The 26116-nt window shown below is 32.7% G+C and overlaps 1 protein-coding gene across 4 annotated transcripts in view; it reads right to left on the reverse strand.

The window, feature by feature from the left end:
- The window catches only part of FSTL5 (follistatin like 5), a 243654-nt gene that overhangs the window by 64632 nt on the left and 152906 nt on the right, over positions 1 to 26116 (reverse strand). For all 4 annotated transcript variants that reach the window (XM_032444360.1, XM_015860999.2, XM_032444359.1 and 1 more), the window contains 2 exons: positions 21865 to 21985; positions 1265 to 1431 (listed from right to left, as the gene is read on the reverse strand). In XM_032444360.1, coding sequence (XP_032300251.1) covers positions 1265 to 1431; positions 21865 to 21985 — 288 coding nt within the window. The remainder of the gene's footprint in view (positions 1 to 1264; positions 1432 to 21864; positions 21986 to 26116) is intronic.

The following is a 26116-nucleotide window of genomic DNA, read 5'->3' on the forward strand; positions in this document are numbered from 1 at the left end:
AAACATTGATACAATCCCCTCAGACATTTCCCCAAGCCAAACAGACCCAGCTTACTCAGCCTTTCCTTATACCGGTGATGCTCTACACCCTTTATTACCTTTGTGGCCTTTAATTGGAATCCTAGGAACCCCCACGCTCTATTAATGCACAACAGGATGCCATCTATAATTATACTAATTAAAATAATTAAACTAATGATTATATTAAAGGAATTTTTCAGAGGATGCTGGTTTTATCCTAAGCCTCTGAAATGGCTAAACACTACTGTTCAAGTGAGCTGAGCTTTGAAACCATCCTTTATTTTATAAAGCATTACTCTACAGAATTTAAATTTACAAACAGATCTGGCATAAAATCACAAGTAAAACAAAACAAAGGTTACACATGAGTACAAATGCCACCTTAGAAATAAAAGCCTTCACTAAAAAATACATGAATGAAATATTTGATTGTGATGACACTCCACGCACAGAAGAGCTGCAGTGATCCAAGACACATACTGATCCTAGCAAGTGTAATCCTACGTTTCTCCACATTTTGTAATTCTTGTACTGTGAGATGATGGCCAAATCAAATGGAACATACAAGAATAAAACACAGCTGAAGACTTGTTTTGAAAGCTCTATCATAAAATGTTTTCATTCCCTCCATGTTTTGAGGTCATGGGCAAGTTAGGTAGCAGATACTTGCTTCCCTAAAAGTAGATTTCTAAGCTGTACTGACATTCAGTAGCAATTACTTCAGTTTGCTGGATACACAGGGGAATGATCAAAACAACCAATTTTGTAGTAGGAGTTGTACTAAGGTAAAGAATACATTTTCATTCAAGTATGAGAAGATAAGGTTATTACAATGATCTATTTATATCTTATTACAATGAACTGTGTTTTATTATAATGACCTACATGTGCTAAATAATAATTAATTTCTTAAAAAGTTAATGCCTCTTCAATACTGGAAGTCTATATAATGCTGATCATACAATACCAAGTTGCAATTTTGTCTTCATACGTTTATGCTGTCATACTTACTCCTTTAAATGTTTGGTCTGTGAAAAGTTTCTGCTACTTTTCACACCAAGAGTTTGCAAACATTTCAAAAGAAAAAAGAGTTTGGTAGGCATTTTATTCCTATTATTTTGTTTTCATTATATACAGCCATACGACCAAATACATACTGAGTAAGTAATTTGTTAAACATCACTTCTCAGTTCTTCAAGCAAAGGTTTTGTAACAATCTGTTAAATAGTACTCTTTTACTTACACTGATATCTTCCAAATCTAAGTTATTCAGAATGACATTGTTCCTCTTCCAGATGATGGGAGGTCTCAGAGCACCCTGGATGGCACAACTTAAGACAGCACTTTGTCCTACTGTTGCTGCAGTGGTGCTTAGTTTTTGATCTTCCGGCAAACTCAGCTGAACTACCTCTGCAAAAGATACATTGTTTGCAAGGTTAATTTGCTAGCAGCATCATAAGGTTAATTAGTATGCAGATTTTGTACACTGATAATTTAAAGAATTTTAATTGGAATCAAAGTAAAAAGAACTTCCAAAATCCAGAGGAAGTTCAGAGTATTCAAATAAAGGTCACCATGACATTTTAATTAAATTGACTGACACGCATGATTCTATAACAAGAAGCATTTAATATGAAAATGTATTTCAGAGGTAAGACTACAACAAACATAACAGAATGTATCTACAATCAAACTCCCTAAGTTTTTTACTGGTAGGCCAATGTAGTACAGTAGCTAGCATCTTCATCTAACTAATGTGACAGTACTGCTGATAAGAGAAGAAAAATATTAATGGAACACAGTGTGCAAAAGATACAAGACTGAAGTGGGAATGGACAAATGTGAATTTTGTTTTCATAATACAGAACTAAGGTATGAGCTTTCTTTTCTGATATACCAGTTTTTATGGAGGATTTCCGCTGACTGTGAAAGCACGAGTTCCTGATTAAACTGAGGTTACTCTTCTCTTAAATTTGAGTCTCAGGATATGCATTAATCATAGTCAAAACACATTAGTTTACATCAGTTTTAGAAAGCAGTGTAAAAAGAATTTGCACTATGCTTCTCTGGTTAAACATGATTTATTTTACAACAGGTGGAGAAATCCAGAGCCAGAATAACAAACAGCTGAGCACTTGATTAAATTTCTTCTAAGTAAAGGGTGGGAAAAAACAAAACAAAACAAACAAACAACAACAACAACAAAAAACAATTAAAAAAAAAAACAACACCAAAACAAAGCCAACAAAAAAACCCCAAACCCCACAACAGAGCATTTCATAGCATCTATTCTGTTACTGTTGTTTCTGCCAAGCAGGAGCAGCAACAATGAGGATGGAATACAACACCAAGCAGAAGAATATAACATCACGTAATGGTTGGCAAACATGAATTAAATACAGTACTTCTACTGAAGCATTGTGAGTCATCTCAATCCGCAAATACTCATCATCTGCTTTTAACATGTCCAGTGCATCACACATTAGAAATTGCTAGTGTTAACAAGCTATTTCACAGTATTAAGTAAGCCACTTTTGATTTATTGAAGAGAAGGACTCTTGACTTTGATGTCCCATAACACATTTGCACTCTCTTACATTAAAGAAAAGAAAGTGACATTAATCTTCCCATTATAGCAAAGCAACAACCAGTAAGCAAGCTAAGATCTATTACTGGTTCCTGTTAGCTTTATGAAAGAAACAATTTTTAATGAACACAATTAAAAAGATTGTTCAATCTAATACTTTTCCTTTCCAAATTTCAAGAAGAAAGACAAGAAAGATTTCTTGTTTCAAAAAGACAATTTTTATGTGATTAAAAATATTAATTTTCTATTTAGACAAAAAAGAAACACACCCTTATTTCTCTCTTCGAATAGGAACATAATGCTGTCTACCAGTCAGTATGACTGACTATTTTTTCCCCTAAAAGCATGACCAGACACAATTTGTTAAACCACTGGAAAGGGAATATATAAATTAAGTTGAATATAGAGCTATCTACTGTTGTTTTTAAAATTTATTTCATTCATCTGAAGCATTTCAACTTGTACGTTATAGGAGTTAGTTCTTCAATGATGCTGCTATCCAGACTTCTTGAAACACATCTGAATGACTGCTGAATGATTCAAAAGTTCTGATAGACAGCGACAGCATACAAATACTTTGTTTTCATACAACATTCTGTATGTAAAAACCTTTTTACTCTGTATTACTCTATAAGAGTAATCCTCTGTGTTTTCCAAAGCCAATACTTAATTTAGCATGGTCATTAAATGATTATCATAAAATGACTATGAAAAATGCTAACCTTTGCATGACAAATGAGTTATCTAATTTAAATTCTCCAAAATTCCAAAGCCTGTTTTCAATTAGTTCCAGTATTATTATGGATGCCCTTATACAGAAGTCCAGTTCTTATTGTAGAAATGTTTCTCATTTTTAATTAGAATGCAACTGTGGATAAGGAGAAATATATTAAATGCGAAGTTTAGCATTTGCTACCTTAGTGACAATTGTATTCTGAAATCAAACTACAAAATGACATTACTATTTTATGACATTAATTGTTCATACATGGTTTGTGTCCATAGACTACTGTAAGCTCCGAGCTTAATGGAAAGTGTATATAGTGTACCTTAACTTCAAATAACATTACTGTAGTTAACCACAAAGTTTTTAAAATTACAGTGTAGCCTGTAGCTACATAAGATATGCAGCTTTTCAAGAGATATAAAAAGTTCTCCTTGCCTATGGCTCATGTTTTAGAGGTCCTAAAACCATATAACACCTTAGAGCAATAACCATATATAACCTATAGCAAAATTTATGCAAATTAGCCCTAAAATCTCCTAGTCTGGACACAACATATGTATAGACTGAGAAGTTTTGGGAAGAATTTGAAGACCTGAAGAGAATAAAACAGAATGTAAAATATTCTGAGACCCATATTGCTTGCTAAAAGGAATTTTATGAATAGTATTAAAATAAATAAATAAATAAATAAACAAGCAAACAAATTCTGAGGCTCTGCAGTTAATCAATAGCAAGATAAAAACTACCAATGAAAAACACTAAACAAAAAAAAAAATTCAGAGAACATCAGGATGTGCTAATTCTTTTACTTAACAGTGAAATAAATTGGAAATGCTGCTATTTGGTTGTGGCAAATCTTACTAAGATGCTGTTCTATGCCTTGTAATATCTGGAATACATCTACACAAAATGCCTTTTCCCTCTTCTGGCACTGATCCCACCTTTCTCAAAATGAAATAAGAGCCTTTTCATCAGTGTCATTTTGTCATTCTTAAAAGCAACTTTAAATTTAGCATGCATTACAATTAGCACATCAGTTTGTCAGTTCAAAAAATTAAATGACAAAAAAAAAAAAAAAAGTTTTTCTCTTTTGATAGAGCTCAAAATAATCTTGGTATGGTAGGTGGAAGAAATGCAGAATTTCACTTTTCAGGGTAATTAAACTATTGAAAGAAAAAATATTTACTGTAAACAGATTTTATTTTCTATAAACATAGAGTATATTTTTATTTTCTATAAACATATTTCATCTGGAAATAAGCATTTTGATTGGCTTTTCAAATTAGAAGAAAAAACAACAAAATAAAATAAACAAGAACCAAGAGGCCAGAATTAAAGCTTTCCAAAGGTTGAACCCCAACAGTTTCATCACCTAAACTGATTTATCACAGGGAGAGAATATTACTAAAGTCACTTTAACAAGTAGAAAGCCCCTAATTAAAACTTGAAAAAGTTATTTTTTCCCCATACAAAATGATCTCCATATAACAACAGCTTTCTTTGTCCATCCATTTGTCACAAAAACAATGTAGCACAGAGATGACTTAGAACAGGACTCTGATGAGCCCAAATTCCTGCTCACACTGCAAGAGCTCACAGCGATCAGCTCAAATCAATAGTCATGGAAACATAGAATCACCAAGGCTGGAAAGACCTCTAAGATCAGCCAGTCTGACTGCTCAGTTGTCACCAATATTTCTCACTTAAATCATGTCCCTCAGTACAAGATCTAAACATTTCTTGAATATCTCCAGGGTTAGTGACACCAGCATCACCCTGGGCAGCCTATTCTGTATCCATGTGATAGAATTATAATGGTATAATGAATGCTGTATTAATTATCTCAAATCTTACACACAGACATAGAATTACTTTTCTCAATTTTTCCAAAGAGAAGCAGTGAATGTGTACTTTTCCATATCAGTTTTTCTATGTAATCACTGATTATTTCTTAAAAATTCAGTGGTTTTCCATGGCAAAGCAATTGAAGCCAAATAAAGGGGAATTCACAGTCTCACAGATCTATTTTCAGCTACAAACTTGTTGTCAATGACTTATTCATGTATTTAGTCGAATACTACAGTACAAGAAAAAGCACATGGTTCACAAGTAGCTATCTCCCAGGTTTTATGCTAGCAAAGAAGTCCTTTACAAATCAAAAGTTTCTTTTTCTTAAAATTTTTTCTTACCTGAAGTCAGAATAATAAAATTATAAAATAAAGGACAGAAGGAAAATGTAGTGCACTGCTTCATAATCAATATGTTAATATTTATAAATCTCAAAGATCTAGTAAAAACATCAAAAGACCTGCTTTTATAATTCTATTAGCCACACATGCACAAGCATAAATAACTGTGTCACTGCTATTTAATGCAGCGCCAGAGCTTATATCAAAATTTAAGAAGTTTTATTTCCAGCCTTAAGGCTAGCATAGCAGAGATTTCTATTTCTGTATTTTAAAAATTCTGTTATTATTCAAAAAGAAAGGATCTTAAGAGATTTCTTTTAATTAACATTTATTAAGCTCTTCCTTTTTTTAACAAGGAATTTGAAAATATTTTTTATGGAAATTGTAAGTAATATTATAATAGCTTATATTTGTAGGAAGTTTTCCATGAAGAAAACTAATAGAATCCATAAAAGAATGCAAAAGCTTGTCTTCAATTTTATTATTGATACAAGTCAGCAACATTTAATAGAGAGCAACTGATAGGTTGTGCTACATTTATTTCATGGAAGAAATTAAAGCTTCTTTCAGAGATAAATGTGTACCATTCATTATTCGAATACCTAGAAATATCAAGAATATTTCAAGATTCCAGAATTCAGAATAAAATAGAATATTTCAACCAGTTGCCAGGTTTAAAGAATTTAGCATCTAATACTTGGATTATTCAAACACCTTCCACCTGCTGATTGTATCAGAGAGAAAAAAAAAGACTACATATATTTAAGATCTGAAGTAAGCAAATGAATAAGTGAAATACAAAAGTTAATAAGTTATGTTTACAGATGTATGTAATAATAAAGTCAATAATAAAGTCTATTATATATATATATATATATATATATATATATGAATATATATATGAATATATATCATAGACACATATTTTTTCCCCTATTTTGCTGCTAACACCAGATCTTCCTGGCACAGAACTGGAATATACATATTGAAAAACAAACAAAATACTAAATTTAATGAACTAAAAGAAGAATGCAACAAAAAAGCATTTTATTTTCTTCATAGGTTGTTTTCATCACAATTGTAACAGTAACGTCTCATATGAACATAGTTTGGTAAATTAAAAATAACAGATACATGACACCTTTTGCAGCATATATTAAAAATGAAAAAACAACCAATTACAGAATCTTAGCTTGTTCATATATTAACTACTTGTAGCATTTAAATGGTTGTGTTCTATAATTTGAATGTGACTTTTTTCATCTGCCACCTATTCATTATTAATGCCATTGTACTCTCTGTGAAGAATCCTCTAAGTACATAATTACACACTGCTTACATGTGGTTCTTTATGATTAACTTAATCAGATTGAGATCTGAATGTTTTTCACTTTAAGATATTTTCTTAAATTATGTTTATTTTAACATTCCTTTCCTCACCTTTCAGTCGCATTTTGTAAGCTTGTTTTTCAGAATATTGCACTATGGTTTCCTATAAGATTAAGCTGGGAAGGAAATCTCATCTCCTAAATCTGCAGCCACTCATATAAGAGTAGTTGATAGATCAAAGGCCTCTAGTATAATTAAAAATACAAAATACAAAGTACAAATGCATGCCACAGTTGTCTTTTCATTCTGAATTAAAACCAGTGCATAATCTTTGTGTTGTAAAGTTAGGTATGAAACCACAGTCATTAAAATAACCTATGGAGGTACTGATTGCAGCAAAATATACTGACTGTGGAGAAAGTTAGGGGATGGAAATTTTCCCTTACTCGAATAAGATCATGATTATTTTTTAGCTAATAAAGAACTTAATGGAAGAAGTATGAGAAATAATATACTACTTTTACTATTTTAATATAATTGAAGAAATGAAAAGTAATCTGATCTTCTGGCAGAGTAGCATCAATCTAATTGGAATTTGCTTCATTTTTTTTTAACCTGTACATTGATATGATAAACCACAGTCAGCTTCCATACCAATGACTTGGCATTTACAGGAGCATTGAAAATTGAGGGAGAAATATAAATATTTAAATTTTATTATTTAATTAATTGAATTTTAATTCCTGTGTCCATTCAATCAAACTGCTCTTTGAGCCCCTGTGTTTCTTCTGAATCTGCACAGACTACAGAACTCAACATAAATGAATTTGTGTGCCACAAGGGCTATAACGATTCACTTAAGTCTTCATAAAAATCAATAAAATGTATACTCTCACTTGCTTTGCAGGGCATTATAATCATTAAAAAATACTTCAGAAACACTGTTTATGGGAATTCAAGGAGTCACTGATTATTTATGACTCCCTCGTCACTGTGTACAGCTGTTTCTAAGTAGGTATGGGCTGCACCTCATTTAATGCATTGTGCTAGATCAAGAATACTCAAAAGTGCAATGTTATCAGCACTGGGGACAACCCGCATATATTCTGAAGTAACCACTCTATCACAGTGACATCCTATCAACACCTGAAGCAACCAGGAAGTCAAAGAATTACTTTGTAGACAACAAACTTATTAAACTTGCAAAGATAAACCATTCAAGTCAACCTAAAGCTGCACTAAAAAGTGTACACACACATGTATACAAACCAGGGTTTGTCTGATATTCTTATGCAATTGAATCTTAAGTTAATAAGACCATGTTTTGAAACAGTATCATCATTTCACTGTGAGAACAGTGACAACAGCACAGATAAAGGGCACATCCTACAGGTTGGCTAGTTATGAGTCCACAAATCTTACAGAAGCCATACAATTTGTAGGAGAATTTTTTTTAGACTCAAAGAAAACACAGGCCAGGAAAGCCATCTCATGAGCTGATTGACTTCAAACTTATCTGCCGCAGGGGAAACCACTAATCCAGACATAGCACTTACAGCCTGCTTATCATAGTTTGTTTATTAGGGATATGGAAAATGATTTGCCTATCCTGATTGACAGACTAGCCATTCACCATATGAAGAAGACTGAAATTCAAACTTTTATGAATTTCCATCTTCTGGGAGCGACAGTGAATGAAATTGGTAAAAAATAAATCTCCCTCCCATTTCTATCATCTCACCAGTCTGAAACTGCTTCTTCAACCTTAACATCTCTCTCAGTATGTTCTGTAACAGATTTTCTGCATCATTCAATGAATCCTAGGGGAAATTTCCAAGTTAGTGCGATGGGCTAGAATTTGATTTGATGTGTGTTACACGAATTCTTGTTATGAAAGTAGTCAGATGCAATATCTTAAGTATAGACATAAACATAGAGTTTTTATAGATTATACACGGAAAATTACATAATAATCTTTTTCCAGCTAATAAAGCTGTAACAAACGAAAATCTTAGGGTTTGCTGGAAAGAAAATCTCAGAGTAGATAAAACAGCAATTTCTTAATAATTTATTGCCATTTTCAGACTTCAACATCATTTTAAAGGCTGTACTTAAGATTGGCAAGTTATAATTAAAATAGCTGTATATTAAAAAGATAAATCAATTGTAAAAACAGCAGAAACCACAGCAGCCCAGAAAAATATGATTAACACTCTCATTTACAATGCCATGTTGCTAACAAAAAATGTCCTTCGGAATGCATAAGTAATGATTTATTCGAATTCTATTTGTCATGATATCTGATATGACACCTATAGCTAAGCACCTATAGCTAAGACATCTTTCTTGTCCAACAATTTGTATGGACATAAGTTCACACTATGCACCCTTAACACTGAAAAATCTATTTGGTGGCAGTGAAAAGATGAATTTAAGGCTCTAGCTTCTAGGTTCTGAGGGTGTATTTGCTAATTATATTCTTCAGCACCTTTTTTTGCTTAATAAAATTATCTCTTCCTATTGCCGTTATTTCATTTAAATTGTCTCTTTTGAGCTTTTACTCTTCAGCTGCCATCACTACTATCATTTACCTAAATTCCAGTTTCTGTAATTTAAATCAACTGACATAATCAACAGTCATACCTAAATAACTATGATCTCAGACAAACTCACTGACCAGATTCTAAAAAGGGTTCCACTGTGGGCTATAAAACTGTCTACAGTGCCTTGCTTACTTGGAAATAGCAGCTGTAGATTGCTATGCATAACACCATACAAGCTACATGTCACATTATCCAGAGCTCTACTTTTATTTGAAATAGATTTAAACGTAGTAATTTTTCATTAGCCTAGTACCTTGCAGGATAAACATCCAAAGCTCCTGTTATATGTTGTCCAACATACAATATAAAAACTCTTTATGACCACTGGATGTTTTAAATCATTGGGAAGCAGAGGACATAGTACCTAAAATATTATGAAATGTTCTTTCTCAGCAAACTGAGTGAAACCTGATTCAAATAACTAACTCTGTCAATATACAAAGATCAGCTGAAGTGCTGTGTTTACACCACATAAGCCTGTAAACCCTGAACACACTCTAGGTACTCAATGAGAAACAAGCCTAGATCACAGCAGCACATAGATCATAAACAACTACAGTCAATTCTGATTTATTATTTCAGTGTTCACAGGTTAATATATCACAATGCTATTTAATATAAAACATAACCCAGTACAAAATCTGAAATTCTCAATCAGCAACATTACAAATGAAAATAATAATACGGCCTTGGGTCTCAGTGAAAATGGATGTCCAAACTTTTTCATCTTTACGATGTATTCCAAAGTATCTAAAGATGAATGTGATCATACAGGCTACTTCCTTATTCAGTCTTTCAGGTTAACTATTGAATAGTAAACACTAGACTCAGAACTTCCTGGAATTCAGACAACAAATCTGTAATGCAACCTTGATGAAGGACAGAAGAAACATCATAACATTATATTATTTGAAAACAGATTTGAAACCAAAGCTTACTATGAGCTCACTTGTACAGGTATATTGACAACTTTATGTGTTACTCTAAATTAGTAAGAGCCAAATATGAATGAGAAAGGACATTAGGAATAATGCATAAATTTTAAATGTATACTAGTTCATTATTATTTATAACATATTCTATTTTCCTCTTAAAAACAGAATTCAAAAGAATTGAAGATTATGTTAAATATAGCTGTCTTACCTAGGTAACGTGGAAGGGTTTATTCACTAAAGCAGTGATAATTGGTTTTGGTTTTATTTATTGTAGAGTATGTTGGTGCATTCATCTAACCAAAGACTGTAATTTACACAAAAATCAATTTCAACATGCTTGTTGTGTCTGCATATGACTAGCACAAGTAAAAACATTTTATTTAAATGCTGTTAGCACAAATACTTTCAAGTTGTTTTACTAGTATAGATCCAACTTTAATGCTCCTTCTGTTCTCTACAAACACAGATGCTGAACATCAATACTGCATACTTGCAGTTACTTCAAATGAAACATTTAAAATGCAGCAGTTCAATCTACAGAATATTTCTGGAACTAATTCATAATGAAACAGGAATTATAAGAGGAGAGCTGACAACCCGGGTAACTCACAGTTTTATGCACAGAGAATTCTGCCTATCAATATAATAATTTGCCAATTTTATTAATGTACAGCTCCATTTTATTTTGAAATTTCAAAGCTTTTTTTTTTTTTCTTCTCAGAGTGATTATAGAATTTCTAAGTATTTAAGACCTCTGGTTGTATTCAGAGTTTTATAATAACCCAACTTTGAAAATAGTTCTCTTCTCTCTCTGTCAGAACAAAATTCTAAGGTAGTAATTCACAATCAAATTACCTGACATATAAATGGGAGTTAGAAAGCCTGAAGCATAACAGTACTACTATACTTCCTCTACAAGAAAAGAAAGGCCATTCAGCCTTTCAATAGTTTTCTTGCAATCTGAAGAGTAGAGTTATGTGTCAGTTACTCACAGAAATCTATAATGTGGAAAAAGCTCAGATGGCCATAGACTGAAAGTCACTCTGAAAAATAAATCAATTGGCTGCTGTGATTTACATGCAGATGGAAAATAAAACAAACCAGAACTCAAAGTAGGCTGTATTACCTGTTTGTACAGAGACCCTTAATTTTGGTTATTACCTAAGTAGACTTTTCTTCTCATCAAGAGATATACCTTGTAACAAACAATGTGCATCAGATCTACTCATAGTCATATAAATGATGTTTCATTTCTCCATTGAAGAGTTCTGTTTTAAGATTTCATATGAAGAAAAGTCACTGGTGGAATTCCATCTGTATTGCCACTGGAACTCATGTTGAGCCAGCAGGAGAGAAAAGATTGAGATGATACACTTCTCTGAAAATATTTTTGGAGAACGTGTTACAAGATAATTTAGATATGATGCAAAAATTTGCATAAAGAGATTATTTATGATACTAGTTTGCCAAGTTTATTATACTCAGTAAGGTATTAAAAGTACTGAATGCAGGTGAAAAAAGGGGACCAAGCTGGTCCACAAAATTTAGGCTCTGAACAAGTTATTATTGCTTAGATAAGAGACCTTTAGAATGTAATTGGTAGCTTTAGAAATCTATGTACTCAGTCTTGACAATGTGTTAACAAAAGAAATTAGGCAGAGTATTACTACACCGCTGTCTAAATCCATGCTGACCCTGTTTGCTTTTAGTCCTTTCCTCTGGGTAGAAAGACAAATAAATGCAGTAAAACTTGGGAAGAAAAAAAGCATTGTAAGAACAATCAAACACGTGGGAAGCACTTCACAGAAACTGCTATTAGATGAAATTTTTCAAAATGGAAAAGAGATGACTATAAAGATTAGTCAGGAGCTTCAAAAAATGTCAAGGTATGGGAGACTGAGAATACAGAGCAGTTGTTCACAATATTGTATCATACATTATAAACTAAAAAGAAAGCATACAGAATATTCAAAAATCATACCTATTCTAGCATGTAATCATTAAAGTGTGAAAAATTCTGAAGTAACGATATAGATGTTAATTTCACACAGCTCCAAAAAGCAATCAAATTCATGAGCAGAGCATTCATTAAGAGCTATTTAAGATAATCAGCCTCCAAGACAAAAATCACTAGAAATAAGGAGGTATATTACAAGAATCTTAATACTCTTTTTCTTTTTTTGTAATCCTCCCTAAAGAAACTTAGAGCCAAGATACTGGACTAGATGGATCATTACTGTAATTCAGAGAAGTTGTTTTTATGTATACATTATTACTCAAATGCATATTTGAGCAGCACTTCATAAGCACAAACAAAACAATAATCTCCATTTAGCATCAAGTGTTCCTTAAATAGAGTGTTCAGCAAATTTTAAAATACTTTAACTATTCCAACAAAAACATCTTCACCATATGTCTAGGCTGAGGTTGAGAAGAATTATCACCTAGGTTGAGAAGAATTATAATCACAAAGCTAAATAATTTTTTCTTAAAGTGTCAACTTCTATCATTTATTCATAGTTGAACGGTAATTAGATGAATGGTTTGGATTACTTCCATCTTAAGATACTTTCCCAGTTTTTAAAGTAAGTAAGTAAATAAAGAAGGGTTTTTCAACCCTCATATATTCTCACAACTTCATATATTTGCACAACATTTTATATAATTTTGTAATACGTTTACCTCTGCTTGTAGCTTCATTGCCTTTGTATAGTACCTTCATTTTCATTGTGGCTAAAACTGCATTTCCCATACAGATGATTTGCTAACCTACTTAACATAGCATTTGATAATCTGAGAACACAATTTATTTCAAAAACTAGCTTCAGAATCTAGTGGCAAATTCATTCCATGTGCCACATGAACACAGGTATATTTTTTGTGCTTATTTCCTTTGGTACAAATTTTATGTTTAATTATTCATTTATTTTTTAATTCAAAGTATTTAAAACACATTCAGATAACTGTGCATACGTTTTACACCTGTATATGAAATATTTACCATTCAAATAACTAAATAAATCCTCCAACAATCACAGTCAGTAGAGTTGATGTGATATATAATTTCATTACCTATTCACAATTTGCATTTCCAAAATGCTCCTACTGAATTCTGCTTGCATGCATCACTATAATGAATTCGTAATTACTATCTAAAATTATGAGATGCATGTTTCTCAGAAGTTCAAATGATAGAAGTGATGCAAGAAACATCATAGTTTAGAATACAATTACCTGATGTAAGAAAACAAGGTTTGTCAGAATGTTCCTCCATGACACCCCCATGGGTGTTAAAGTTTCTAAAAATTATAAAGTATCTAAAATATTTTCAATATTCAAAACAAGTATTTATTTTATCTGAGTATTTTTATGAGTATTTATTTTATTTTATCTATTACTTCATTTTCTTTGAGGATTTACAGATATATTTAGATGCAGATATCCCACCCACTTTTTATTTCAGCTGGCCAAATATACTGTCTTTCTGAAGCAGTAAACAGCAAAAATATACAACATGTAACATGCTATGGTAACATAACACTGACAACTAAATGAGTAATTATACTCGCACATTATGGAAGAATACTATAGTAAAACCTGAAATTGTAATTTTTATGTTCTGGAAATGAAGTTAGTAATGAAATTCCCTGAAACAGAAACATTTTGCCAGAAAGTAATTCTGTATGAAAACTAGAAGGAACTTGGAGAGCAATGGAAGCAGTGGAGCCATTTTTCAACTCTTTTGTCTTATTATTTGTAATATAAATTTAAAAGCATTCAATCAAAAAAACTTTCCCAATATAATGTAATACACTTTTCTATAACATTAAAGTCTAAAGGAAAACATACAACCATTGCAGGGATGGATTTTTTTTTTTATTATTATTATTATTTTAATCACTATTTACAAAATTTCCAATGTACTTTCATATGATCTAGGTCCAAAACTATTCCTTAAGATCCCCCTTTAAAGTGCATGTCAGACACATTTACGTAATTAACAAATCCCAGGAACTACTAAAAACCTTTTAATGTCCTCTTCTGACTGTAATAACTTTTCTGCTTACCTACACATATGATCAGAACCAACAATAATGAGTAAAGTAGATGAGTTATCAAAAAAACAAACAAATCCCCAAGAGCCTTCTTTCAGAAAAAGACTGATTTGGATTCCAGAATAGACCAGGCAGTACAAAGATATAACAACACCCACCAATTTGACGAATAAAGTTACATAGTTTTTAAATTGAACATTAATGCTCTTTGCTTAAGAACAACTTGTAAAACTCAAGCTTGCAGGGAACATCGTACAACATAAAGCTGGTCAACAATAATCAATTCCTCAAAATAAATAAATTGATCCTTGGAAAGAAAAGCCAGCTATTTAATTCACTCATCATCTGTAATACTTAAATTATCTTAGTATTTTAAAGAATCTCCATTTGATGACTTGAGATCCAACTTCTATTTCAATTTCTTTTTCCATTTCTTAAGCACAATTGAGAAATTAATTCAGATTCTTATCACTTTTCAGTAAATCTACTTCAGAATTCTGGTTAGCAGAAAGTCTTTAAAAAACACAACATTCAAACAACTGCTAAGTGTTGCTAATCTCCTTTTAGTAAGCAGATTTAAGATTTTTACATTCTGCTCTACATGCAAAGTAAAGCAACTATCCCAAATACAAACCCAAGACTCTTAAGAAAATTTCATCTATTACCTTTCTTTTTTCGACTCATGGCTTTTTTGTTTGTTTGTTTGTTTGTTTTAAAGAGATGATACACTGTGCTGATTCCTCAATAACTTACATACAATTCCATTTATTTTTGAAGGAAAAGTAATACGTATGTAGACTTCAAATTATGATAATGTTAAATTATTTTAGTAATTTTGCTTAAATGAGTATTTATTTTTGGTTAGCAGTATTATAGCTCTAGGCTAAAACAATTTCCGAATAAGAAATTCAGATAAAGAGGTGATTTTTATGGGTGCAAAGAAAACAAGTAGTGCAACAGCTATTGAGGTTTCTTACTAAATAATATTTTATGAGCCTATTAATATTCACTGCAGTTGGAGAAGTGTAATTTTGATGTGAATAATATATTTTAATGCCCTTGTTTGTGAATTAGCTAGTGATCACCTCCCTCATTCAAGTATTTCCTTCTTGTGTATAATACTCTGGAAACATTTTCTCTCCCCTATGCCTTATCCCCTGTATTGGAATAAGACTGATTCCCTTAAAACTGTTAGTAAAGATAACTGATTATAAATTATTGTTTTAAATGTATTTTGCAATGTGAACCATCTAGATGAAGGTGTTTGTGAATGCTGGAACACAAATAGTGACCCAATCTTATGGGTATAATGACTTGCAAAAATGAAAATATCTCTGAACTAGCAACATAAAGATATCAGCTGCAACACTAAAGTTCACCATGGATAGCTATTTACAGCTAAATGCACAATCATTCACTTATTACAATGCTGTCATGGTTTTGTAATTTTGTAATTTTGCTATCAGTATTCCACATCATAACATCATGTAAAGTATGGATACTTCTATTGAATGTGCAGTCCACAGAAGAAGACTACATATCCCAGAGAACAACAGGGTTAATAATAAGTCACGGGACCAGGACGCTATATAATCTCGTTCCCAGGCTGGAGTGCCCTCCTTCTTCTCTCAAACTTCTCGGAGAGTGGGAAGCGTTCCAGCCGTGTTGCCTCGAGTTCACAGTAGGCCTCTCGGTTTTCGGGGACTCTCTCTCTCTGTTTGTTCGATTTGTTAGCCTCAATTATATTATATTGTGTTATCTTGTATTTCGATATCATATTTAGTAAAATAAGTTTTTCCTCCTTAGATTGTCGCTGTTTTTATCCCATTCCCCTTTTCCCCCTCCTTTCCGGGCCCCGGGGGGGGGGGGGGGGGGGCATGGGGTGGCTTCCCCTGTCACGGGCATAGGTAAATCTAAGTAACCCGTGACACATGCATAACTTAATTAGAATTCTATTTCTATGTGTCTAAATTTATGAAATAATAGTTTATTCACGCTAAAACCATGAGCTCTAAATTCTGCCCATTCTACACTTTGTACTCTTTTCCAGCTGATAATCTCTAGACTGAAAATATACGTAGTACAGGTAGATCATTATCAAGTGGAAAAATATTACCACTAAGTTCAATAGCTTCTACTCAGTATGTTGTTAATTTGTATTTCCAGTGCTGAAATATAATTCTCCCCGAAACAATCTGACACACACTACTTTTTGCCAAGAAGGAATTAATGATAGCAGGAGACAGAACCTCAGAAACTCTTTCTTCTGCCATTTGTTAGACAGTTTTATTATTGAGGACTCGTCATAGTTATAAAGCTTTGACTCAGATTTCACAATAAATATTTTGGACACAACGCTGAAAATGCTAGAAATATAAATCCAATAGGTATTTTTTGAGTAAGACTTTGTGGACTTGAAGATATAGATGTATTGCTGAGTGACATGATTTAGTGGGCATGGATACTGAAGGATGGTTGAACTAAATGATTTTAGAGATCTTTTTCAACATTAACAATTCTTTGATTCTTGTTAGATTTAGATATCTTATTAGAGATATATATTTTAAAAAATGATTTTGGAACATGCACCTGTAATAATTGCAGTTGACAGTCTAATTTAAGAGTGAAACCATCTTAAGGACAGCAGCGATATTTTAAAAACATTTTGCAGAAATTAGACTACCTGATAATAATTCTCAACTAAGACCTGCATTTATGGATACTTCTTGCTTTTTGCCCTTCCATACAATTCAAGACAAAACAAAGCACTAGTTTTGACATTCATATTAATCACTGGTCACACAGATTCTCCTAAAAGCTACAATGAATCGAAGTTTTGTATCATCATCCCTGAACAACTTCTGTAATAACAGCTGTTACTGAAGTTTTAAATGCATCTTCACAAACATTCCCCAGTAATAAGATCTCAGTTTGTATCCGTGACCTGAATAACACTTCTAAGGTACTTTTAAATACATAGAGCAAGTACAAGGAATCATCAAGGCTTCATTCCAACAGTCTACATATCACCAACATCTCCCACTAAAACATGTCCCTCAGTACAATATCTAAACAGTTTTTGAACACTTCCAGGGATGCAGTGACTCCACCACTTCCCTGCTCAGCCCATTCCAGTGCCTGACCACTCTTCTCTCAGAGAAGCAGTATTTCTTAATGTCGAACCTGAATCTCTCCTGGCACAACTTGAGGCGATTCCCTTTAGTCCTGTCACTAATTACATGGAAGAAAAGGTTCATTCCCATCTCACCACAGGCTCCCTTCAAGTAAATGTAGAAAATGATAAGGTTTCCTCTGAGCCTCTTCTTTTTCATACTTCAATTTTGTGGTCCCCTTTTGGCGCATACAATAACAATAATAGTTCTACATTAATATAAAAAAAATTGGAAAACACCTTTTTTTTTTCTTCATTTTATGAGTTCTTAAAGCATTTAGTTCTATTATTGTAAAGAACCAATGAAAAACTCTTATTTACCGTAAACTTGTAATTTCAATCAGTTCTATTCATAAATATCTAAATTACTATCATTCTTTCTACTGTGATCACAGAAGGGCTAACATACACATCTGCACTATGCTGAGTGAGAATAATTTATAGCTATTTACTTACTTCTAATATCCCCTGAGATTTTGTAAGCCACTATGAAGGCCACCTGAAGTGATCTGCTTTGAAATTTCATTTTATAAGGTACTATAAAGGAATAAATATTATTTACTTTAGAAAAGAGCAACAGAAGACAGGCAGATTGAATGTGCAACAAAGAATATTATATTCATAGCACAGAAGACACTACACAAAGACAGAAGATCCTTGAAAAACACAAGAAGTGCATCAGCTGAGTTTTATTTTTCAGAAGAAAAAGCATTCACAAATCTGTATACTTTACTTCTCCCTTTTGTTTGGCTTCAGCATCTTATGCTTTCAGCCACCCTTTCAGACAAAGTTAAATACATCTTGCTCTGACTAAAACCACATTCTCTTATATAAAATCTCTTTAGGACTATGTGGTGAAGGAAAACAAACCGGCAAAATAAAATGCTAGGGTGGAGCTGAATCACTCTCAGAACAGAATTTTACATTGTGCAGCTGGAACAGTGGAAGATTGACCAGTATGTTCAGGATGATTCCCTTCAGTCCTCCTTTCATAAGTCCTTAAAAGATCTAAATTACCCACTTTATCTTATACTAATGGAAAAAAAACTCAGTACCTTTCTATATGCTCTACTGATCAAGTGGAACTTATTACATCTAGTAAATATATCTAGTGGATATATGCCATGCCACCAAAACCAAGCTCATGAAATATATGAAAGCAGCTGATAACACTAAAGCCACATCAGGCTTACTTGTCTGCAAAACACTACACAAGCCAGTAATCACCTTCATATTCTTGTAACATTTTGCAGACTGGGACTTCAGTGCACACTTCAAAGGCTGTTCACCCTCTTAAGTCTTTCCCTTCTTTTTTAGTGCCTCAACATCTGATCTTCTGAAGCAGAGAGGAATTATTATACTGCTGTTTATATTTTAACCTTAAGTTATCCTGCATATTAAAATGGGTATACATATGTATTTATATGTATGTTAATACATTTACAATAGTCAATGATTTATTTTGCCCTTAAGGAGGATTAGTATCTACCAGAAGAAAAAAAAAATAGACTTCCTGTTGTGCATGACAAACTCTTGATAAAGCAGCAAAATTTACAGCCATATTTGATCCTAAATTTACAGTCATTAGATGACAGTCACATTTCTAATTATATATGTCAATGAAAAAAAGCATTTTTCACCTTCAAGTGCTGGTGCAGCATTACTGATAACAAAGCCCATAGATACACATTCATATTTAAATAACATGTAATTACCTAATCCTTTAAAAAGAAAAAAAAATATTCAAGAGAGCAAGCTTTTCAGCATAACAGTGACAATACCTTTTAATTTTGCCCAACTGGGTTCAAAGATCAAATCCTACTGAAGTGCTATTAAATGCCAGTTAAAAATCACAGCTAGAAATATGCATTGTATGCTTGATTATAACCATCCCCTTTATAGCTCAGCCTGCTGACACAAATACCCCTAGTGCATACTCTCAGTTCTTTTTCAGCTTTCTGAATTTGCTGATTCTATTGTGTAGCACACTCTCCTGCTCAAGGTAGAAAAGATAATTTAAGACCTATACTTAAAAATGAGGGCTCTTTAGTCTTCACCACATACAAACACGTCTTAAAATTATATTTTACTATTTATGGTATGTTTCATATTTTAGTTGCTTTAGCTACAAGGCTGTCTCCTAAAGCATCCTTGAGAAATTATTTGGGAATTAGCACAGACTGTGGGGCCTACTTCTCTACAACCCAGTGCTTGTATTTCTGTGCCCATTTAACTGTCTTGTGCAAGAGACTGGAATTCCTTCCTTCTTTTTCATCCATTCCCTTCTCTTACCTAAATAAGCAACTTGTTAGTTATAAAGATGGGAAAAGCAAACAAAAAAAAACTTAGTAACTTAATTAATAACTTATTAAATAACCACATTTTTGTATAGGACCCCATTTGTTCAGCTTTACGAACCCAAATTTTCTTTACTGCCCTTCACCATAAATCTGAATAACTCCTATTGCAGCTGTTAGTGAGACAACCTTAAAAGAGAACGTGAGAACGTGAGTAGTACAACAGTTCTCAAATCTATCACACTACTGCTAAGAGGTACAGAGACAAACACACTAGAAGCATAAGTTGTCACATTGAGATTGGTATTTAAAAATAGATTTAAAACTGGGAGATGAAAAATTAAAAACCAGAGAGACACATACTATCAGCGCAAGAAACAAAGTACTATGGAAAGGGTAAATTATGGCTCAAGCATTTTTAATTTACAGTAAGATGTCTTCTGGACTTCTTCAAATAAAAGCAAAAATGCAGAAATTATTCCCTGCCAATAGTACTGCACAGTTGTAAGATCTCAAGATGCAATTATGAAAAGCCCTTTTTAAAAAAAAACGCCCATATTTTGATTACTTGGATTGTTTTTTCTACATACTTAAAAACATCAGAGGAAGTCAAAATCATCGCATGGTGAAAAATAATCATTTCACAATCACAACGCATGCTACCATAACACTATTTTAGGATACCAGATTGAAACAGTGAAATACACAAAGAGAATCCTGAAGAAGGAAAAGTATTTATTTTGCTTGGAATAAATCTTTTCTGCATTCCTTCTCTATGAAAGAAAAAGCAGAGTTTGACTCTTAGTTTGATTTTAACTTAGTAGGTACTTTGATGACGGAAAATGTGATGAGAGTTCTTGCATGAATTCAACTCACCATTCATATTCTTTGTAATCACAAACACAGAATTTGCCACTGCTAAGCAGCAGATCATATCTGACATCTCTGGACTGGAGCTGTCATATTCACTTGGAGTTTGGCTTGGCCTGTGTACTGTCCTTGTTTTCAACTTGTTTTGCTGAAAGAGTAGTAGTCTAATAACCAGAAATCTGCCATTTAATTTTCATTTTGTTTCACTAGCTATACTTTAAAATCAATATGTATTCTTTGTTAATACTTTTAATGCAGATTAGAAGGACTAAATTCAAGCTCTCTGAAGACCAAATGCAGTGGAACTAGAGCTAATTTTTTTCTTTTATTGAAAGAGCACACATTGTGCTATAATTACAGCCATTAAATGTATTTCACATTCCCGTGGCTGTTGAGCACACAATGATCTGGAAGCCTTTTGAGCTTTTATTTTTAAACAATGTAATGAATACGTACCTTGTACAAAGGAATAAATATTGGACTAGAAATCATCCCATTTCTTTCTACTCCTCAATATCATTTTGACTCATATCCCAGTGAATACATTAAGAAGTTCACATGTACTATAAGCATTTATCCCATACACCTTTGGTATTCAGAGAACAAGCACCTGGCAGAAGTGTATTACTAATCAGTACATCCCTCTGAATCCTAAAGCACCAATTAAAGCAGTACATTTGTTGCTGAGTTTATCACGACTGGTTTTAACAGCACTCAATAAGAAAGGGCGTAGGGAAACATTCTACCTTTTTCATTTCTATAACAACGTCTGGACTGCACTTGTTTTCACTTGTGCACAACAAATCTTTTTTTAATGCAGGTTGGCATTGAGAAATATCATCTACAAATTCTTCCATTACCAAAATCTCTGAGAAACACAGACACAAACAGATCTCTTATTGATTTCCATTAAAGAGTCCTCTATAATATCATGACTGCTAAGTTACACCTGTTGTTTAAATACAGCATCTTGATGTATCAGAATCTAAAAATGATTAAAAAAACAAGCCACTTTTGGAAGACAAAGCAAGAAATGAGAAAGAAAACTGAAAAAATAATAGGCTAATCTTTGTACTTACGAAAAGCTCTATAGAATTCTTCCAGACCTAGGTGCTTGTCACTATTATAATCATCATATTTCAGCAAATCGAACAGAGAGCAGTCAGACAGATCCTTGCCAAGCTCATCCCGTTTTATTACCTGACAAGAAAATTATAACCATGAAATTACATTTGGACTCTTAGAGTTCTCTAGTATAATTAATTGTTTCTAATAATCATTTAATAGATCATTTTAAGGTTGCTGTGAGGCAAAGAACTGAAACTGTGTGGAGTCAGGGATTTTCTAGTTACTTTGTAATTATTTATTGAAGTTTTAAGTTTATAACTTTAAAGCAGACTTTCTGAAATTAATTTTAAAAATCAGAATATGTAAGAAGTATATGTAATCCAGCTAAACAGAAGCACTGTAGAAAAACTGCAAATGACAAAGCTGATTTCACTTATTTATGTTTATGAACAGTGATTTAGAAAAGTTTGAATATCCATGAGAAGACAGTATCCTAAGCATATGTGATTTTTTCCTCTCAGTAACTCCTAACCACAAAAAAAATTTAAAAAAAAAAAAAAGCCACCAAAAACACTCAGACATTTTCAAAATTAACTAAAATAAACACCAATTGCCCTACTAATTTTATCAGTTTCTTAGAGGCTCTTGAAAAGCCTATTATCTCCCCAAGGACCTGTTAACAAAGTAGTTGACCTGAAAAGACCACTGTTTCATTACGGGTGCCCATCTACTTTGTAAACAGTTCATAATTAATAGCTACTAGATTTTCAATCATATAAACTTCTCCGTAAGACACGTTCTTTAATTTGTGCACTGCTTACGTTTAAAGCTCTGGACATCATCCAAGGTATTTAAAATGTTTGTATGCAAAGATATTCAGAATTTTAATTTTAGATAGCACACACAAAAAAAATTTCATATCTCAAAGAACAAAACCTAATGCAACAAGTCTAATCATCTAACAGCTGCAGATTTGTACCAGACACAGAAAAATGAAAGTAAATACAGTTTTCATTCATTTGTAAAATAATTACTCCTCTTCTCCTCTACCTGTCTCCCAGAATGACTAGAAAGCTACTCCATTTGCATTATATGATAGCTTCTGAAAAATCAAGCAATACAGAGGCTTTTGTGTTCCAGTTGTTCTGCAAAGGAATCAGCAGGAATAGAAACAAATGGATTCAGTTATTATTCATGTAAATCCAAAATGTCTAAATGTATAAAAAAGAACAATAGGAGTATTACAGAGAAGAGAAAGGACAATTTTCCTCCTGGAAGTTATTTTCTGTATGCTAACATAAACACATTATAAAAAGATAACAACCTTGTTAGCACATTGGAAATTATGAAAACCATTCACAAAGATAAGAAAAATTAACACAAAGCAACATTTAGTTGTTATTAATTACAGAGGCATCCTATGCTATCTGAACATTAGTGCTAGCTACACTTAACAATTTATGAGTTTACAGTAAACGGAATTAAGAAAAATAAAATTGAATAGCTCTTAAGGTGGTACATGAAGGACAAAAGTGTAGCTTAGGAAAAAATAGTAACTTCTAGTCTTATTTCTTTAATTACAGAAGACTTAAGTTTTCAGCACACACTGTTGTATCTTTAAATGAAATCTGAGCTTTCAAGTCATGAGATGTACATAAAACTGCAACTGGTTCATGGAAATGCAGCACTTGGAGGGTGAGAAGCACTGCTGCTTTGCTTGCTTCTTTGGTTAAAACATTCACTCCCATTGTCTTCAGTTGTACGAACAAGGGCTTAACATCATGCATACAGTAAGGCAATAAAACCTGTTAAAATTCACCAACCCTTAAAACTATAGTCCTATATTTTAAGGTGTATATTAATATTATCAGATTCCATTTTTTGAGCTGAAATCTATCATGATGTTTTTCATCTAATAATTATCTGATTTTATTTAAAAAATAAAATAGCAGTAGTCATTAATATTTGATAAACATTTAGTCCAAATGACTGCAATAATTCCAAGAATGATACTGTAGGTAGCTACTATTTTTCTGGCATTTAATTCTTATCTTCATCAAGCTCAACATTTGATTACAGATACAAGATTTAGTGCTTGTTTGTACACTGATCTCAGTGTATAAGCAGATACTTTGGGCATGTCTGGAAATTTCATTCAGTTTTAATCAATATGCAGAGCTCCCCTAAAGATCTGTGAGGACAAATTTTAGAAAATTAAGAAGAGATTTTGTATCACGGTTAGTCTTCGTTAACACCAATTTGCTGTTCAAACTGCTGCTGATCCATACATTTCTAGACTTCACATGAGATTGGATTATGCTGCTAATTCTCTGAAAGAAAAGCTAAGTTCATCATTGTGGTGTTCAGTATGATTTTTCCCCTCTATCACAAGAGACACAGGCCAGAGTAGGCATTAGAGTATGGCGATCTGGATTTTGAAAAAGGAAATTGGAACTATATGTTTTAGTAAACTGAATTTAGATCAGACTGACTGGGACATGAAATTATTACCTGCATAAGACCTTTGTAAAACTGTCTACTTGTCAAGTTATTAGCAAACAGAAAACATCAGTACTGAGTGTTTTTAAATCAGCAGGATCGAACAGACTGCTCTCAGGAGTTCCTAACTCACCGTACTTGTATTTTTGATAGAACCTTTTCACAGATGTTCACTCATCAGTGAAATTCCTTAAGGTGGGACATATTATGACAGCACACACACACAGAATCAGTTCAAGAAATAAACAGCAGAATCCACATCCGAAGGCTGAATATATTTTGTATAATAAAAACATGGTTTTTCTTAAATAAATGTATCAGTAAACATTTCAAACATTTTCTCCCCACAAAAAGAGAAATGCAAAGATGTATGGGATATTATATAATTATCTTTCCAAGAAAATTAATCACCTTTTCAATGCCAGGAACCTTTCTCACTCTGCAAATTAGTCAACTATGAGACTGGGACTTTTTGTTCCTTTTCTCCTCCTCTCAACAATTTCAATTTTCAGAAATACTTATGGCTACTGAATACATTAGAAGGAGAAGAAAACAAGAATCTAATTTGACTTGACACCAGGTTTAAGAAAAAAGCATTCAGTTGATTGAACTCAGCAGAATACACGTGTCAAGCTTTCAACAGTCACAAATAATGCTCTGAAAGCAAGTGTTTTCAACTAAAGATCCTACACCAAGTCCTTGTAATTTGATTGCTTGTTTTGAATCTTTATTTAGATTGGAGTCGTATGTTCAGTTCTCCACAATTATACAGACTAAAAACTCCATCAGTCAAAAGCCAAAATTTACAACGGCTGAGATTATACAAGAGATGGTGCTAAACTGCAAAACTACACACTATTCTGGATAACCAAGATGATTTAATGTTCCTCACTTTGACTTAGGTAAGGGAGACAGAGGTTCTCAGATGAAGCTTCTGCTGTCAAGAAGGCTTCAAGTGAAACATATATCATTATTTTTCTTCTCTATTCAAACTGACTAAAGAACTTGTTCTGGGAGCAACATGCTATTCTTTGTGTCTCATCAAAATATAACAAACCACACAGTACTATCAATTATTTCATTTTGCTATTTATTATACTTTGGATCAGATAATTTGATGGTCTGTTATGAATTTAAACAAAAAGCTCCATGACTGGCATTAAAGGCAATTGCTTTAAAAATTATTTATATTATTGCAAATAACATATAGCATGGTTGAAAATATCATGTTGAAAGACTTTTTTATTTTTTTAAACTAAGCTTGACACCAAGAAAGAAATAAAAGAGAAGTGTACATAGTGCAATTAAATTTCTGTAACTTCACAAACATTCGGAAACTCTGTGTTTTTTCTATTGACCTTCAATACTGTGATGGCTACTCAAAAAAATAGTGCTCCCTATTTTATTTCATTGGTCCATTATGTCTGATGTCAATTTTGGTCAAATCTTCCCACCAATATTCTGTTACACATTGTTGCCATGCAACAGTTGGCAGTAGAGTGGCAGTCAGGAAAACTGGTATCTGATTCGGAAGTGTATACAATGCAAAGGTGTGTCACTGAATTCATCTATGCAGAAAAAAGTGGCACCCACTGACATTCAGCAGTAGGAACACCAAGGGGAGGTGGGTAGTGGAACACTGGGAAACAGTGAAACACCTCCACTGGTACAGATGTTTAAAAGTGCAGCACACAGGTTCTTCTTCATTACTAATGAAAAGACATGGCTAAGGATGACTACACTGAAAAATAACATTTTATCACT

Source organism: Coturnix japonica, chromosome 4 (genome assembly GCF_001577835.2).
Source record: "Coturnix japonica isolate 7356 chromosome 4, Coturnix japonica 2.1, whole genome shotgun sequence".
NCBI lineage: Eukaryota > Metazoa > Chordata > Aves > Galliformes > Phasianidae > Coturnix > Coturnix japonica.